At 50.7% G+C, this 18,227-nt stretch overlaps 1 protein-coding gene across 1 annotated transcript in view; it reads right to left on the minus strand.

The window, feature by feature from the left end:
* Nucleotides 1-18,227, minus strand: part of LOC136371308 (CUB and sushi domain-containing protein 2-like) — a 78,994-nt gene that overhangs the window by 43,758 nt on the left and 17,009 nt on the right. The window contains exon 2 of the mRNA XM_066335353.1: nucleotides 8,076-8,292. Coding sequence (XP_066191450.1) covers nucleotides 8,076-8,292 — 217 coding nt within the window. The remainder of the gene's footprint in view (nucleotides 1-8,075; nucleotides 8,293-18,227) is intronic.

Consider the following 18,227-nt stretch of genomic DNA (forward strand, 5'->3'; position numbering starts at 1 on the left):
GAGAAGCACAAAGCCAGGGCCATGGCTTGGGTCAATTCCCCTCCTTCCACTGCTAAAAACCTTCATCTCGCTCCTTCTGATCCCCAAAAAACTCCCCACTGGGGCTGGAATTGTCATTCCTGCTCAGGAATGAAGGCAGCTGAGTGTGAAATGAGTGACTCGAGGTGGCTGTGACTGTGTGTCACTTTAAACAGATGAAAAAGATGATCAGAAGATGATAAGCCTGAACTCCAGAGACCATTTCTTAGTGGAGCACCGGTTGGGTTTATCAGGAGCCCTGAGAGCCACCTGAGGCTGGATTTACCTGGGGGTCTGCAGGGCTCACAGGGAGCCCTCCCCACCTCCTGATGCCTGCACGGGCTGGGCTCACCTCAGCAGGTGCCCTGAAGGAAAACCCATCAGCTGGGGGACCTGGGTCACAGAATGCTGGAATGCTGCAAACACCAAACAGAGGAGCCCAGGGACAATGCCAGAGCTCAGTGTCTCCTTCTCCCTCCATTCCAGGGACAGTGCCAGCCCTCCCTGTCTCCTTCTCCCTCCATTCCAGGGACAATGCCAGAGCTCAGTGACTCCTTCTCCCTCCATTCCAGGGTCAATGCCAGAGCTGAGTGACTCCTTCTCCCTCCATTCCAGGGACAATGCCAGAGCTCAGTGACTCCTTCTCCCTCCATTCCAGGGTCAATGCCAGAGCTGAGTGACTCCTTCTCCCTCCATTCCAGGGTCAATGCCAGAGCTGAGGGTCTCCTTCTCCCTCCATTCCAGGGACAATGCCAGAGCTCAGTGACTCCTTCTCCCTCCATTCCAGGGTCAATGCCAGAGCTGAGGGTCTCCTTCTCCCTCCATTCCAGGGACAATGCCAGAGCTGAGTGACTCCTTCTCCCTCCATTCCAGGGACAGTGCCAGCCCTCCCTGTCTCCTTCTCCCTCCATTCCAGGGACAGTGCCAGCCCTCCCTGTCTCCTCCTGCCTCAATGCCACCTGCACAGGGGCAGAAGAAGGGCTCAGGGTGCAGGCACAGCCCTCCCCTCACCCTGACTCACACACAGAGGGGCTGAGCCACCTCCAGCACCTGACACCTGCATTTCAGGCAGCCAAAGGGCAGGAATGAACCTGTCCTGACCCCAAAAAGAGCAGCACACAGGGCAAGGCTGCAGCAAACCAACCATCCTGGAAGGTGCCCTCCAGCCCTGGGCATTTCCTGACTCTGGGAATGGATCAGTGGAACAAAAAGCAGCAGCAGCAGCACTCCCAGCCCTGTCAGACCTGCTGGGGGGACACAGGGGAGAAATCCCTGGTCACAGCCTGCCTTGGGGGGCTGCTGGTTCCTCCTCTCAGGCAGTTCTGAAAGGTTTGTGCTCCTCACTGTGCCCCAACACACAGAACATCACCCATCAGCTGGGCTCTGGCTCTGCAGTTGTTATATTTTATTCATTTCACAGTGACCTGGGACCCCTGTGCTGCCACCCAGAGCAGCTGAACCCCAGCAGAGGAGGCTGAGGGGAGAAGTTTTGGGCATTTTGCTGTCAGGGGTCACAGCAGAGCTCCTGCTGCTGCTCCAGCCATGTCCTGCACAGAATCCCACTGCCACAGCAGGCTTTAAACAATTCCATCAGTGTGGAGATAAACGGAAGGTGAAGGACATCATGATCCTCCCCAGAATTTCCATGCACTACTTAAAGTTAGCCCCAAAAAGCCCTGCCTCACTCACCAGCAGCAGCCAAGGCTCACAGAGCCATCAAAAGCTGTTCCAGGGCAGAATCTTAATTAAAATCCAGTAGGTGCTGCCCAATTACAGAAAATCTTTCTACACTTAATCCACTTCACACACCTTATTTTAAAGGAAGACTCCCAGAATTCCAGGACCTGAAATCCCATTCCAGCCCTGCCATGGGCAGGGACACCTCCTCCTATCCCAGGTGGCTCCAAGCTGCCCTTGGGACACTTCCAGGGCTGGGGTTTGTCAGGATTTGCTGGGAGATTGTCCCTATAAACGTGGTTAACCAGCAGTTTGAGGGAAAACAGAAACAATTTGGGGAAAAAAAATATCATTTAGTAACATCAACACCTTCAGAGACCCCCACCTGTGTGTGTCACCTCACACCTGGGACAGCAGAAATGAGAGGAGGTCCCTGAACCCCTAAAGCAGGAAAAACTGCTCCATCCCCATCCCTGAAGAGGCTGCCAAAATATCGGAGCCAAGCCTCCTCCTCAGCCTACAACATTCCACACGGTGCCAGGGAAAAAGCTCCCACTCGGATTGAATCAGCTGCTTTTATCACTCCTCCTGATGCACCCTCTGCTAATAAATATGGAAAAAGGGAATCAGAGCCGCAGAGCCCTGCTGCAGCTGCATTTACTCCATTACCTCTCCCAGACTTTCAGCTCCAGTTTCATCAATTATCCTCCAGGCTGAGTCGAAACACTCAGCACTTCCTCAGAACAAACCAGGGATGATGCTGAAGGCTCCTGGAGCGGCTCAAACACGGCTCTTCCCAAAGAAAAACAAAAAAAACAAATCAAGGGGATTTTATCCTCCAAAGCAGAGAACATCAATTTCAGTGAGGTTTTTGTTGTGTTTCTTTTCCCATGGAGTTAATGGGAAGTGACAAAAGGCTCTGCTGAGGGGGAGAAGGAGGCAGGGCTCCGATGTTTGCTAAAGGTGACAAAGGATTTAGCTGGCCCTCTGCTTTATTTATCCCTCCCCTTAGCAAAAAAAGGACTGTAGTCACCTTGGAGACACGAAGCAGTGACACAGGAATATGTCACTGGACCAGAGGTGACTCAACACCAACTCCTCACACAAGCTCTGTGTGTTCCCAGCTGACAAAGGTGGTTTTTCCCAGGAATTTCTTTATCCAGGATGATGTTTCAGCCCTGATTTACATCTCCTGCAGGCCACAGGAACACTGGGGGAATCTCTCCTCCCCAGTTCCCTTTGCCCCTTCCTCTCCTCCCACCTTTGGCTGTCTTTAAGATCAAAAGCTTCGTGCTCTTGATTGGTAATTAAGTACAAGTCACCCAGGCTGCTTTTTCAAAGAGTAATTAAAAGGTTATCAAGAGAAACACAGCCAGGCTCAGGTAATTCCTGGTGCAGCTGTAATTAGGTCAGCCCGGAGATAACTCGGCTCTTATCACAGGGATCACATCGTCTCTCAGTTCAAACAAAACCCTGAAACTTTCCCTCAGTTACACACAGCCCGAGATGAGGGTTTGAATTGCTCCCAGGGCAGATTTAATGGTGGCAATCCTTGTCAGGGAGGGAGGATGAGGGTTTGGAAGCAACTTGAGGAGACACTGAGGTAGATGTGTGTTATAAATGCCCGTTATAAAGTTGGTTTTTCACAAGGTGTGTGCTGTAGGATTCATAACTTCGTGGTAAGGGTGTAAGTTTTTATTTCTGCTGTTAGTAAAGAAAATTAGGCACAGTGGTAGTAGTGATACAATATGCTTAAACTGTCTGTTTGGCTGGGATAACATCCAGTGAACATGTAAAGAAGACTCTGCTGTTGATACACCAACTATCAGCATCTCCCATCTGAAGACAGCACAGACCAAGGCCCAAGCTGGAGGTGATGATGAAGACACAGCCCAGAAACACGCAGCTCTAAAAAGGCAGACCCAAGGATGGGCCATGCAGAATAGTTCCTACATTATGGAAAAATAGGAATATTCAACAGATTGATCCAATAGAAAGGGTATTTAAAGAAAGTCTCTGATACAGCAGGTCATCCAGCCCAGCCACACTTTGCTTTTTTTTTCCTATCTCCTAATTTTCTATTTCTATTTTTATTTTCTATTTTCCTATCTGTCTTCTTTTCTATTAAACCTATTTCCTAAACCCTACAGAAGAAGCAAACCCTGTATCTCACACGTGGGAGCTGGTGGAGCAGCAGGACTGCTCTGCTCTGCACAGGACCCCGTGGCAGTAATAACTGCAGAGCTTTCCCCACACCCTGCACACTCTTTGGGCACGGGAATTTCTGTAAAATCCTCCTGGAACAGGCGTGTTCCTCCTCCCAGTGGGGTCAATAAACACCTGTGAGAGATGAGAGATGCCCGTGTAATGGCAAAGGTGCTGCCGAGTTGCTCTGGGAGTTGGTTTTTCTCTGGATGTACAGCCTCCAAACAAACGTTTTCTCAAAGCAAATAAACTAAAAACGTTTTGTTTGAACAGGAGGAGAGACCAGACACAATTCCCTGCCCACAGCAGGCGGGAAGGGAAGCCCAAGGGGTGGAAACTCCAGCATGGCTCAGTACATTTACAAGTGAGGAGTCTCTGCTGGTAGAAAACATCCCATGTTCTTTGTCCCCCTGGGCTTCCCAATGTAGCTTTGAACATTTCTGGAAGGAAAAAAAAAAAATAAATCTGATTTTCTAAGTTGACCATTTCCATTTGGAGTGTAAATTCACCAGGTCTCACAGGGAAAGCAGAATTAGGGAGCTACAAGGACTGACTCACAGGGAGACTGTACATGGGTTTTCCCCGGATCTGAGGACAAGCCCAAAGCTTCTAATCAGGGACTTTGCAAGTGATTTAAGATTCTCTCATTAAAAGGGTCCTGCAAATTATCAGCAGATGAAGAAGCTGGGGGGAGCCACATGGTTCTGTCACTGCCCACTCTGGGGATGTCATGGAACAGGAGACTGACACAAAGAGGTGATGCCTCGAGTTTGAGTTTTCCTGTATTTCATGTTGTGTGGTGCCCAGGGGAGCAGCTCTGAGCTCACAGCAGTGTCACTCAGCTCTGCACACAGCAGGGACACAAAACAAATCCTTGTCCTGCTGCACACCAAGGACACCTGGGACAAGTTCTCAGGGCCAAAGGCACAAACAAGGGTGGGCTGGAGGGAGGGACAAGGAGGATGGGACTGCATCAGCTGGAGCTGGGATGGGACAATTCAACCCCAATGGGAAAATGGACCAACACTTATCAAAGGGTGAGACCTGGTGACCAGGCAGCCACTTTTGGGACCATTTTGTGCCCATTTTGTGACCATTTTGTGACCATTCTGGGTCCACCTTGGGTGCAGCCCTGCCCAGGCTCTTGTCCTGCCCAAGATGTACCTTAAAGGCCTTTTAATAAATCTCTGCTCTATTCTCAGCTCTGTCCAGTCTCTGTTCCAGCTCAGCCTTCCCAAGGCTGAGTCCCCCAAACCCCAGAGCAACCCCAGAGCCATAAATAACCCCCAGAACTCCAGCTGCAGTCAGGTCTGGGCTGAGCTCCTGAGCCCAGCACAGTGGGAAGGCAATCAGGAAGGAAAGCTGACTGGAGCAGCCTGGGAACGACACAATCACCAGGCACAATGGGAACTGGGAAAAGACTGTTCTGGAATAACTGCAGGGCTCCACACAACTCCCTGATCCCACAGCAGCTGGGAGCTCGAAGGAAGAGCATTTGGGACAGTGTGGTCTGGTGTGACAAGTTCAAGAGCAGGGGAAGTCCTGGACAGGAACCAAATCCTGATGTCCCCCATCGAGGATGAGAAAACTCTACAGCCACCACAGCCCTGAGGTTCCACAGGAAATTCCCCCACAGTGGTTCCTGCTGGAGAAACCAGGAGCTGGGAAAATTCTAGTGCACAAGGAGGAACAGGTTCCAACTGAACAAAGAGAAAAAAATTAGGTTCTATTTAGGTTATATACATGGGAAAAATCCTTCCCTGTGAGGGCTGGGAGGTCCTGGCACTGGTTGCCCAGAGGAGCTGTGGCTGCCCCATCCCTGAAGTGTCCAAGGCCAGGCTGGAGCAATCTGGGATGGTGGGAGGTGTCCCTGCCCATGGCACAGGATGGAACGAGATGGAATTTTCACTTCCCTTCCAACCCAACCCATTCCAGGATTCTAAAAACCCGATTATTTGAGAGAAGCTGAAATAGCAAAGGCTTGGAAACGAGCTCTGATTTTAGCAAACAAAGCAAAGTCATGGCACTGAGAGATGACAACGGCCCTGGATGTCTAAATTAAGGCACTGAAACCCATTTAATATTCACGTCCTCATCACAAACACGCAATGCAAATTCCCTAATATCCAGTAAAGCTGTTTATTAGCAAATGCCTCATTGGATTAGGGCTGCTCTTATTCTATTAGGGAACCTTCACACCACATTAAATTGCAAGACAAGAGGGTGTTTGCCAGCACACGATGAACACAACATTAACCCCTTCCCAGGAAATCCTGGAGTGGTCTGGGTCGAAATGCATCAGGGATGCTCAAAAACACAAGTTTGAGAGGGGCAGAAGCAAAGAAATCCAGCTGTCCCCTTCTTTTCCCCTTGCTCACAGCTCATTTTGGGTGAGCTCTGATGAGTGACACGTGGCCATCCATCTTCAGGGCTGCGCCTCGGTGATGAATTGAGAACATTTGGAAAGCAGGCAGGAAAAAGAAAGCAAAATTGATGGCCACGAGAAAGAGAAAAAAAGGAGAAAGAGGCAAAAAAAAAAAAAAATAAAAGAAGTAAACCAGTGTTAGGCAAGAGTTAAGGAGTTTAATGAGACTGATCTACCAAAAATAATACCTGGGATCTCCTGAGGTGGGAGGGAGCCACGAGGATCAGGGGACAGCCCAACAATCCCACCCTGTGCATCAGAGCATTGCCCAAACACCCCAACTGGTGAGCAGAGAGATGAGACATCCGACAGCCCAAAGGAGCCAACTCCAGGTTTAGGAATTACTAATCCAGAAATGTCCAAGGGGAGGAAGCTCAGGCCCACAGTGCAGGAGTTCATCTTTTACTGGCTAAGCCCTAAGTGCTCTCAGACCTCTAGAAATCCCCCTCTTTATTTCCCCTCTTGATTTCACTTCCCTGCCCTAAATACACCCCATTTCCTGAACTCCCTCTCAGAGGGGGAATATTCATCCCACACAGCTTTTACTGCTGGTTCCACTCCCCAGCTCACATCCACCTGCCCAAACTGCACCTGAACTTCACCAGGGATGCAGAGGAGGGACTTTTCCTCACCTTTTTCCTCACCTACCCCCCAGTGCAGGGCCCACAGATCCCCCAGGGCAGAGCCCCAGCTCAAGATTTTCTGCTCCTTTTATTTACAACCAGAATATTCCTGTGAGCATCCCACAGCAGCATCAACTTCTCACCGCACAAACTTTCCCTGAGCTGGATTTTACCCCCAGTTTTCCACCTTCCCATTATCCCCAAAGCAAAGCACTGAACCCTCCTGATTAAACACCGAGGTCCCATAATTAAAGTGATTCTCAAGCACAGTTGCCAAATGAGGAGATGATTTATTTGCATAGCTGAAATAATCTACATAAAGAGCTGATTTCCACCAGGGTGCAGCTCAGATGTTCCACTCGGGTTTAGACAAGACACTGAGGTCAATGGGTTTGTCCTGAACTCGAGTGGTTGGAAGGAAAATGGATTTCCAGAGCTCCAGCATTCCTGCCAAGGGCTTCAGAGCCTGGATTGGGTTTTTTACTCTCACTGAGAGGCTGGAGCTGCCACCAGCACCTCCAGTCGTGTCCCCAGCTGAGAGGGCTGAGATCACGACTGCTCCACAGCTGACACCTCCCAGAGCATCTGCTGCCACAGCAACACGTCCAAACCAGCCTCCCACAAAACTTCTTTTAACGCTGAGAGCCTCGTTTGAGAAACCGCGGGGAGTTTTCCTACTAAACTGGGTTCCTGAACACTTCTTAGCCCTGGAGATCCCACAGATGGGAGGGAAGGCAGCCCTGGGAGATCAGGAATAGGCCAGATCTTTGGGGGGAAAGCCCACAAACCCTTTGGCAGAGGTCTCACTGAACCCCAGAGCCCAGCCTCCCACTCCAGGAGTCTCGGTTTGGACTGAGGGAAGCTCTCTGCACATTAACTCTGCTTCCCTCCTGCTCCATTTGCTAATTAACTCCTCTGGATGTCTAGGATGAGCCTTGATAAATCATTACTGTCAGGCGTTCAGAGAAACATTTCAAGCCTTATCAGAGATAAGAAATCAAAACAACTGTAAGAACTGCTCACGGAGAAACATTCCCCAGTTTATTGCAGCATCACCATCCAAGGCCAGATCTGATCCCAGGGAGGGGGAAACACGTTCATAAACATCACTGAAATGAGCACTGTACCTCGTTCTCAGATTCCCCTGCTGAGGCAGCCCATCGTAGATGGATAATACATCAAAATCTTCCTCTAAGGCAAAGGACTGGAAAACAAGCTGTATCCTGTTCTGCTCCTCGGCAGTGATTGTCCACGTGCAGTTTGCATAATTGGGGTATCCATAGGGAAAGCCTGGGCTCTGTATTGTCCCGTTTGGGCCCTGCAATGTGTGACTGCAGTTCTGGGCTGGCGAGAGAAAAGACAAAAGCACAAAGTCAGAGGGTGTCAGGTGAACAGTGAACAGTCCTCACCATCCCGGCGGAGCACACACGGCTCTTCCCACCAGGCTGCTTTGCCCCAGGGAACAGAGGAAAGTCAAACCTGAGGATGAAGCTTTGGCTTCCTCCCCTGCAGGGACGTGGAGCCCAAACCCCCAGCCACATCCTGGGCTCTGCTCCCAGCAGCTGTGAGCACAGCTGGATCCACAGCTGGATCCACAGCTGGATGCACAGCCCGGCCCTGGGGACAGCTCCTTGCTCAGCGCCCCTTCCCCAGCACAGCACAGCCCCAGAGCTCTCCCATCACACATCTGGGATTTCACCTGAGCCAGGTGCCAGGCCCTGCTGGTCACACAACAGCTCAGGGACAGTGCCAGAGCTGAGTGACTCCTTCTCCCTCCATTCCAGGGACAATGCCAGAGCTGAGTGACTCCTTCTCCCTTCATTCCAGGGACAGTGCCAGAGCTCAGTGACTCCTTCTCCCTCCATTCCAGGGACAGTGCCAGCCCTCCCTGTCTCCTCCTGCCTCAATGCCACCTGCACAGGGCAGAAGAAGGGCTCAGGGTGCAGGCACAGCCCTCCCCTCACCCTGACTCACACACAGAGGGGCTGAGCCACCTCCAGCACCTGACACCTGCATTTCAGGCAGCCCAAAGGGCAGGAATGAACCTGTCCTGACCCCAAAAAGAGCAGCACACAGGGCAAGGCTGCAGCAAAACAACCATCCTGGAAGGTGCCCTCCAGCCCTGGGCATTTCCTGACTCTGGGGATGGATCAGTGGAACAAAAAGCAGCAGCAGCAGCACTCCCAGCCCTGTCAGACCTGCTGGGGGGACACGGGGGAGAAATCCCTGGTCACAGCCTGCCTTGGGGGGCTGCTGGTTCCTCCTCTCAGGCAGTTCTGAAAGGTTTGTGCTCCTCACTATGCCCCAACACACAGAACATCTTCAGTCAGTCTCTCTGAGGAGCTGCTGCAAGGCTGCATCTTCTGAGAACAAATCTCCCTCCTGTAACAGCAACAAAACACCTAAAAACTCCCTCCAGTCCATTTCCCCTGCCCAGGGCAGTACCTGGAACACTCCATCCCAAAGATAAACGATGTGCACTGACAGGAGAAATGAGATTTCCTTCTCTCTGGGGGCACAGGTACACGAACTGTGTTTTGGGAACAGCCCAAATGACAAATTCCCTTCAGTGTTTTCCTCTCCCTTCACTGCTCCCGTACCTGGGTGCCTTGGTACCAAGCACCAAGAATTCTCTCCAAACTGGCCCAACCCTCCCTGCTTCAGTGGACGAATTCCTCCACACAAAGCCAAATTCCAGCCAGCTGGAATGGTCAATCTGGTGGCCCAAAAGCTGAATTTCACCTTTATCCTCGGAGCTGCTGACCCCTGCCTCTGCTCCAGCTTTTCCCACCCATGCTGGATTGTTTACCCTGCTGATGGGGACAACAGAGCCTTTCAAGCCGAGATGCATTAGAGTAGAAATTACTTCTTTGATTTCTCCTTGCCATTTTTTTCCTTCTTATTTTCTTTTTTCTTCTTCTTCTTTTTTTCTTTTCTATTTTTTTTTTTTTCAAAGGCAGCAAAGGCATTTGCACTTCTGAGTGCCAAGCAGCTACAGGTACAGAGCTGCAGAGTGGTGCTCATTAAAGCCAATTATAATTAGATTGACCTACTTCAGGTGCAAAAAAAAAAAAAAACAAAAAACCCACTCGGTGGAACTTCTCTCCCCGCAAGACAGAGTTCTCAGTTTTATGAATCTAAAACGGCCCATCCTATTTACTACCCAGGGAAGCTTTTTGTAGCACGTTTATCTGATCAATGAGAGGCAGGACAGCCCCACAATCCACCAGGGATGAAAGGGAGGGAGGCACAGGATCCCCTGACTGGAGTATTTTGCATTTCTGTAGCACCTGGCAGCTGCATCAGAGAGCAATCCACCTCCCTCCTCCTCCTCCTCCTGGGCTCCATTTCCTTTGGGGAGTTCGCTGGAAAAGCCATTTGCTCAGGGCCAGAAAGCTGCACAGGACTGGGAATATCCCTGTGATCACAGAGGAGTGAAATGAAGCCCAGTTTGGTTTAACAACCCCCCAAATCCATGAGCTCAGGTCTCGGATTCAATCGAAGCCTTTTCTCCAAGCACAGCGACGCTCGATAGGCAGCGGGGGGGATATTGAACTGTCCCTCCTGCTCCTTTTTATTTTAATCACAAGTTCATCAGAACAATTTAAGGCAAATGGGAAATTAAAGAGGCTGTATCTCTCCATTTCCTGATGGTATAAATGATACCAAGGCTGCAGGAAGCTCAGGAAATAAATTCAAGGTCAGAGGCGCCACGATCCAAACACTTCCAAGGTCGTATGGAAGCTCCAAAATCCACAAGCTCAGCTCACCCTTCCACCAGCAGTGCCTGTGCCACAAATGGCCATAAATCTATCTGAGAGAGCAAATAAATAATAGAAAAATAAGGCAGAGCTTTATGATGCATCCAATCAATCTACTGAAATATTTGCATGTTCACGACGTTGACCCAGAGGTGCTCTGGGCACAGATAAAAGAAAATTGCTTATTGCAAACAAAGAGCAGCTTTGCAAAAGCTGCCAAACTGGGCAGTAATATATTCTGTAATAGCTGTAATAGCAGGGAACTTCATTTATATTGGACATTGCTGGAAAAAGTCATCAGGCACAGAAAGAAATCCGGGAAGCTGAGGGAATTTATGTGTTCTATCATTTGCTTCCAGGTCTGAGTTAGTTCAGCTCATCCTTGACTGACAAAACCTTATCTAAAATTCAAAATTTCTCCTGTGAAGATTGCAGAAACAATTCCCTTTATCCCTCTGGCCCAGGAGCACAAATAAGTAGAAAGATAAGAAAGGGCAGCGCCGGTGCCTGTGCTGGGAAGTTCCGGGTGGATTTGGGGTTGGCAGAGGACAATTCTCCCAAAATTTCTGGCACTTTCTGCCCAAGCCAAAGTCTGACAAGAGGCACTTTCAACTCCTCACCCAGAGATGAGAATGCTGCATCATCATCCCCGCTCCAGCTTTGCTTTTAACCTCAGCTCAGGTGTGTTCCTGTGGATATTCCAGCTCCTCATCCATGGGCTCACATTCCCGAGGGTGGGCTCATCACAGGGATGGGTTTGTGGGCATTTGTCCCGATTTGTGACGGAGGGAAAACAGAGCTGAGGCCAGGCTGGGCTCTGCCAGCACCTCCTCTCAATTCTGGAGAGTGGTTTATTGGGAGTGGAGCCCTGAAATGAATCCCTCAGCGCTGGTTTGCTGCAGGGAATTCAGACAAGGACAAGAGCTGGCACTGCTCAGATCCTTCCTCCAAAGGGATCCCAGCCCCAGGGCAAGAAAAAACCACGACCCAAAGAACCACAAAATTATTTAGGCTGGAGAAGACCTCCAAAATCACTGAGTCCTTTAAGGAAGCCAACGGCACTTTGGGAAAACGTCTTTATCTGGGACACCACAATGACAATTCACTGATGGAGATTCCATTTTTCAATTTTTTCACACCTTGGTTTAACCAACTGCACCAAGCCTCCACTTCCTACAGCTCTTTTGTGCACCAGGCATCCTTTGAGCAATCCCCAGACTAACTGGCTTCACCCTGGGCTCCTCACCAGGGAAATGATGGAATATTTACTCTGCAATACTCTCACAGAAGAACTGAACCGTGAGCTGCCCAGGGCACTTTGTAACACACACTTTAATCCACAGGGCACAAAACTTAACGTGACCAGACACTGCAGCACTGAAAAATAAATATCAGCTGAGCAGAGGAGAGCTCCAAACCCCCCAGGCTTCGCTGTGGGGCTGCCAGGAAGAGAAAGGAAGGGTGGCAGGAGCAGGAACAACATCCTTGTGCTCCAAACCAGAGTTCTTTTGACAGGACGAGCTCCAGGAGTGGAGCCAGAGGCTCGTGGGAGGTTTAGTCCCACTGTAAATCCAAAGTCATCTCGACACACGAGCCAGGACCATTCTGGTGCCAGTCAGGGCAGATTTAGAGGGGCCCCAAAGCAGCAGGGCTGGCTGGGCTCTGGGGCAGCACCAGCTCACTCCAGTCACTGCACTGGGGCAGCTTCTGCTGCATTCTGTAATGTGGGAGAGTTAAGGATTGACAGAGTTATTAAGAGAGGGTTTTGTGGTTGTACCGAGACAGGGAATTGTAGGAAACAGAAAAAAAAGTGAAAAGAGCTTCATTATTAAAATGTTCTATTATCTTGCTTAACATATTTTCCTACTTGCTAAGGCCTAACGTTACACACCACAAAACCACAGTCTTATTGTTCTGTGTCCTCGTTCTTGTATCTTTTTAACTCCACATCCACACTGCTGTCTCTGCTTTTTCTGTTTCCCACACCAACGTCCTCAGTGTCCCCGAGGTGGCAGTGGGGACAGTCACTGCACAGTGACCAAAGCCACAGGGTTATGTGCACGAAAACCAGGAGATTCAACCCCTGAAGGACACTCCCAAGCAACAGGATTTTGTTATTCCCTTCCAAGAAGCAACACTTCAGGTCAGGAATGAGCTGCCCCTGCCTGATGGGGAATTCCAGCAGCTCCAGGCTGAGATGAACTTGAACATCCAAACTGTGTCACTACAAACCTCCCCCAAGCTGTCAGGAGGTAAACAACAATAGCAAACAAAGGCGTTGTCTGACGTGACAAGTGCAGAGGAAACGAGCAGGAAAAAAAAAATCATCTTCCACCTACTTGCAATTCCTTAAACTGAAATCCCAGGCCAGACCCAGGGTGGTGTAAACCCAGGAAGAATTGCAGCTGTTGGTTTACACCTTGTTATTATCCAAGGAAGCAAAGCTTGAGAGAGAGAGAGGGAGAGACTGAATTTATCTCTGAAGTGCTTCCTGAAATACAAGTCTCTGCACTTTGTTCCTCGGCAGAAACAAAATCTAATTTAGCAAACGCTGATGCATGGTCACTGCACAATTCCGTGGGAACAAATATCAAATCATGCACAGTGCCTTGCTCTCAGCAGCATCATTGATGGAGGATCCACGGCTGCCTCCTCCCTAATGCAGCAGTTTGGGGTTTTGCCATTTGCTGTAGTTACAGAAATGCTGTTATTCCCTGTTGTTCTACAGCCCATTCCAGCAAACGCAGGCTGGACATAAAAACATGAAAAAAAACCCAACCCCTTTTCCCCAGGCAAAGTGAAATAAATCCCCATCCAAGCACTGAAATCTCAGGGGTAAACCCTGCTCGTCCAGCAGCACCTCCAAGTTTTGCTCACCTCACCAACCCCAATTCCTCCTCACTGTTTGCTCTGCCTTCTAAAGAGAAAAAACCCATTCCTTTGCCCACTGTTTAGTGTTGTGAATCATTTATCAGGCACTGAAGATGCCTCCTTACACGGTGGTTTGTCAAGTCATTACAGCTGATCACAAACAGGGAGTAGTGTACTCCCAGCCCGGCTCACCCAATTTCACTGAGCAAACAGGGAAAGCACCTCCACATTTGATCAACCCCAGCCTTGCTGCCCTCAGGATTCACCTTCTCCGAGCTGGAGCTTAACCTCCAGCCTCCTATCAAAGCCTGCTGGGTAATAAATAATGCAGAGTCATTCCATTAACTATAACTTAATCAAAAGCCCGTGGATCCAAGAGCATCATCAAGGGGATGATTTCCATCTCAGCCCGAGCCCGTTCCCCTCTGAGCACGGGGAGCGATGAGCTGGGCAATGCAAGGGCAGAAAAAGTGCATTTTGAGCTGAATTCAGCTGCTGCCAAGCCCGGGAAGAATCCCAAACCCCTGATCAGCTCGAGGGAGGACATCCAGATTTGCACAACGCCACAAATCCCCAAATACACCATGGTTCTGGGGGCACACAGAGCCCTTCCCTCCCCATCCCAGGAGTGCCTCGCTCCCCTCTGTCACCCCTCTGTCCCTTTTAGTGCTGCCCAGGCTTGTCACTGCTGAGCTGCCACCCCTGGCACTGCTCCAGCCCAGCAATTCCATCTTCACGCCTTCCCAAGGAGGGAGAAGAGAGGAACAAAGGATGCCAAAGTTATCCCCAGGTGTGTTCTCCCTTCCTTTCCCAATTAAAAATGTTGTCCTGGACGACCACAGGAATTTCCTGGGATTCCACAAAAGCCCCAGCTGAGCCACCACACACCTGAAAACCACAAACACCCGCTGAGGAAAAGGGAGTTTGGAAATTCCAAGTGTCACTGCCCCGTCCTCAGGCACCACCACACGGCTCTGTCATCCCATGACATTCCCAATGGGTCTTCCAAGCGACACTTTTGTATTTCAGATCAGGAAAAACCTGGACCAAAGCACCCCAGGCCTGCATTTCAGGGATCCATGTCAGAGGCATCCCGTTGTTGCTTCAGACCATGGAATTTTCTCTTTCATCCTGTTATTGCTTCAGACCACGGCATTTTCTCCTCCCTGCGTGGCCTCAGAGAAAGGTTCATTCTGCCCAGACAGGGGATTTTCAACCTGCAGCTCATGAACCCTCTGGGGATGTGTGAAAGGCAGGGAAGGGAAGGAGAACAGACACGAGGCTTTTCCAGTTCTCTGGAAATGCCACGAGCACCTGCAGAGAAAGAAAAAGGCACCAAACACTGGGAACGCTGGAACCTACAGACCCAAAAATGTTGAAAAGCACAATTATGGGATAAATGAGCCCAATCTGTTCAATGCTTCCCTCTTCAGTGATGCTTCTGACCCCTGGTGGGGCTCTGGACTCTTCCCAGCTGTTCCACATCTGTCCTGAAGTGTCACATCAAAAACTGGACACGGAGCCCAACCCCAGCTGGACACTGGGGTGGATGGATGTTCCTTCTGCCTCATCCCAGTGTTGAGACCTGTCACCTCCACTGCCAACCCTCCTGGAAGAAAACCTTGCCAGCTTTCTCATCCTTTGGGTTTACATTCCACGCCTGAGCCTGTGGGGAGCACAGAGCTCACTGCAGCTCTGACAGGCGGCGGAGAAAAAAACCCCAGGAAATGTCCAGCTGCAGGTGACATCCCAAAAGCCTTCCAGGGAGGGAGGTGACATCCCAGGAACATGACACTGCACAGATGTCCTGTCTCAGCAGCGCACAGCAGCGCCCTGACATGTGGAGAGGCCAGAGATTCCGGCTGCTGGGAAGGACTGGGGAGGACTGGGGAGGGAATATTGCCATGGGTTATGCTGGGAATTGCTGGAGGAGTCGCTGGTCCTAAAAGCAGCTGCCAGATTTGGGCCTCCAGTCCTCCTGTACTCACAGTGTCACCCCAATCCCCCCTCATCCCCCCCAAGTCGGGATCAGGGAGAGAGTGGAAGGGTAAAAACCAGAAAACTCGTGGGTTGAAATAAACAGTTTCATAGGGAAAGCAGGATTTCCCCTTCTCTTGAGCTCGTTACACCAGACCACACTGTCCCAAATGCTCTTCCTTCGAGCTCCCAGCTGCTGTGGGATCAGGGAGTCGTGTGGAGCCCTGCAGTTATTCCAGAACAGTCTTTTCCCAGTTCCCATTGTGCCTCCTTCTCACGGGGCAGAGAGTTGGGAAGATAAACGCCATCATCCCAAATGTCCCCTCCTTTGTCTGCTCGTTTTATGTCACACATTCTGGGGTACCCCACTGGTCAGCTGGGGTCACCTGTCGCTGTCAGGTCTCCCCCACACCCCCAAATCCCTCCCGTGGGAGGGGCAGGAAAGGCCCTGGCTCTGGGGCAGCTCAGCAATAACAAAACATCTCTGTATCATCAACCCCGAGCTCAGCACAAACCCAAGGCACAGCCCCGGGAGGAAAATCCCCTCTAGCCCAGCCCAAAGCAGCACATCCCAGCCCTTATTCCACACCCAGATCCCACATTATCCAGCACAACTTCATTCCCACCTTTTGTTGTAACAACAAATATCCTTCCCATCATCCCAGCAAAACATCCAGAATTCGTCCACGGAAAGTCTGTTGGATTCACTGAATCCATGAATTTTGCTCCGTCTGTCCTGGTGGAACCAACTCCACCCCAGTGAAGGCAGCTCGGGGAAGGGAGAGCGTGGCACAAGTGACCTGAGTGTCCCCTGTGCCAGCCCTGCCCTGGAATGACCTGCAGACAGGAGGGCTTCAGCCTTCCCTGCCCTCAGTGCCGCTTTTGGAAACCCAGATCATTATCCAAGGCATCCTGGTGTCCCGCTGGCTCCCACCAGGTGCTCGCTGTGCCATCCCCAATCACTCCAGCAGATTTATGGAGCACTTGGCCATCTGCAGAGCTCCCAGTGCAGCCGGAACCGGAGCAGGTGAGACAAGGGGACAAGTGTTTGGGAGGGGAGAGTGGCAGGAAACGAGGGGAGAGGGAGATGGATCCTCTCCTGTTCTCCTGCTGGAAGAGGAGGCAGCAGAGCTTCAGGACTAATAATGGAAAATGCAAAAAAATTCCTTGGGAGCTGCTGGAAGGAGCATTTAGAGATTCTCCTGTAACTCATCAGCTTTACTATCAGCAGCACCGAAGTTTCAAGTTTAAAGTGCCTTGTTTATCAAGGCACGTTAATGAACACACGTCTCCCTGACTATTTCCAGTCAGCCAACTGCAAAAATTGTGCGTTTGATTTGCACTGACTCAAGGTGGAGAGACAAACTCTGCCTCATCCCCCACCTGATCTGACAGCAATGGATTCAATGGCTGGAAATGCCTCCAACATGAGCAGAGAAAACTTAACCTGGTCAACACTGATGAGGGATTTAAATTAGTCATTACAACACGAATAGGGAAAGGAAGGGGAGGGGGAAAGAGGGAGGGGAAGGAAAAGGGAAAGGGAAAAGGGGAAAGGGAAAAGGGGAAAGGGGAAGGAGAAGGGAAAGGGGAAAGGAAAAGGGAAAGGGGAAGGGGAAGGAAAGGGGAAAGGGAAAAGGGAAAAGGGAAAAGGGAAAAGGGAAAAGGGAAAAGGGAAAAGGGAAAAGGGAAAAGGGGGAAGGAGAAGGGAAAGGGGAAAGGAAAAGGGAAAGGGGCAGGAAAGGGGAAAGGGAAAAGGAAAAAGGAAAAGGGAAAGGAGAAAGGGAAAAGGCGAAAGGGAAAAGGGGAAGGAGAAGGGAAAGGGGAAAGGAAAAGGGAAAGGGGAAGGGGAAGGAAAGGGAAAGGGGAAAAGGGAAAAGGGAAAAGGGAAAAGGGGAAGGAGAAGGGAAAGGGAAAGGGGAAAAGGAAAGGAAAGGGGAAAGGGGAAGCTCCTGAACCTTTCAGCACTGCCCAAGGCCCAGGACTCCTGTCAGCAAAGCCAAACTCCCCACACAGACCCTGCTTTCAGTGACCTGAGCTCCACTGCTCAGTCCCCAGTGAAGATCTGCCCCAGTGCCATCTCTTTGTCATTGCCAAGTTCCAAGGGACAGGATTCAAGGAGAAGATTCCTTATCACTGAAGATTTGCCTCTTCCCACTCCACTCCACACACTGACCACCACACAAACCCCAGGGCTGTGGCAGGAGCTCCAGGGGCAGCAGGGTCACAGGAGGGGCTGGCTGCTGTCCCTGCCTGTCCCTTGGCGTGAAGGGACCACCCCAGCTCCCTGCCAGGGTCTGACACTCCATCCCCTTCCCCAGGGGCAGCAGAGGAGCTTTGTGAGGCAGCAGGCAGGACTCTCAGAGCATGGCAGAGACTCTTTGATCCATGCAGGACAAATATCCAGACTTACCCAGATAAATATCCAGAGATAAATATCCAGGATTGCACAGAGCCCAGCACCCACCCCTGGAGCTCTCTGCAGGCACAGCAAACCAGCCAATTCCTCTGTGCTGCCCTGGCTCCTTGCTGGACCCCATCCAACCACACCAGCCTCTGTCCTGTGACAAAAGTGACTTTATTTCATGCCTTCTGCCTGAGAACAAGGGACATTGGTTCTGCCAGGCCCCTTGATCTCCACAGGGCTCTAAGGCACCTTGGCTGGTGGAG

This window comes from Sylvia atricapilla, chromosome 24 (assembly GCF_009819655.1).
Source record: "Sylvia atricapilla isolate bSylAtr1 chromosome 24, bSylAtr1.pri, whole genome shotgun sequence".
Classification (NCBI taxonomy): domain Eukaryota; kingdom Metazoa; phylum Chordata; class Aves; order Passeriformes; family Sylviidae; genus Sylvia; species Sylvia atricapilla.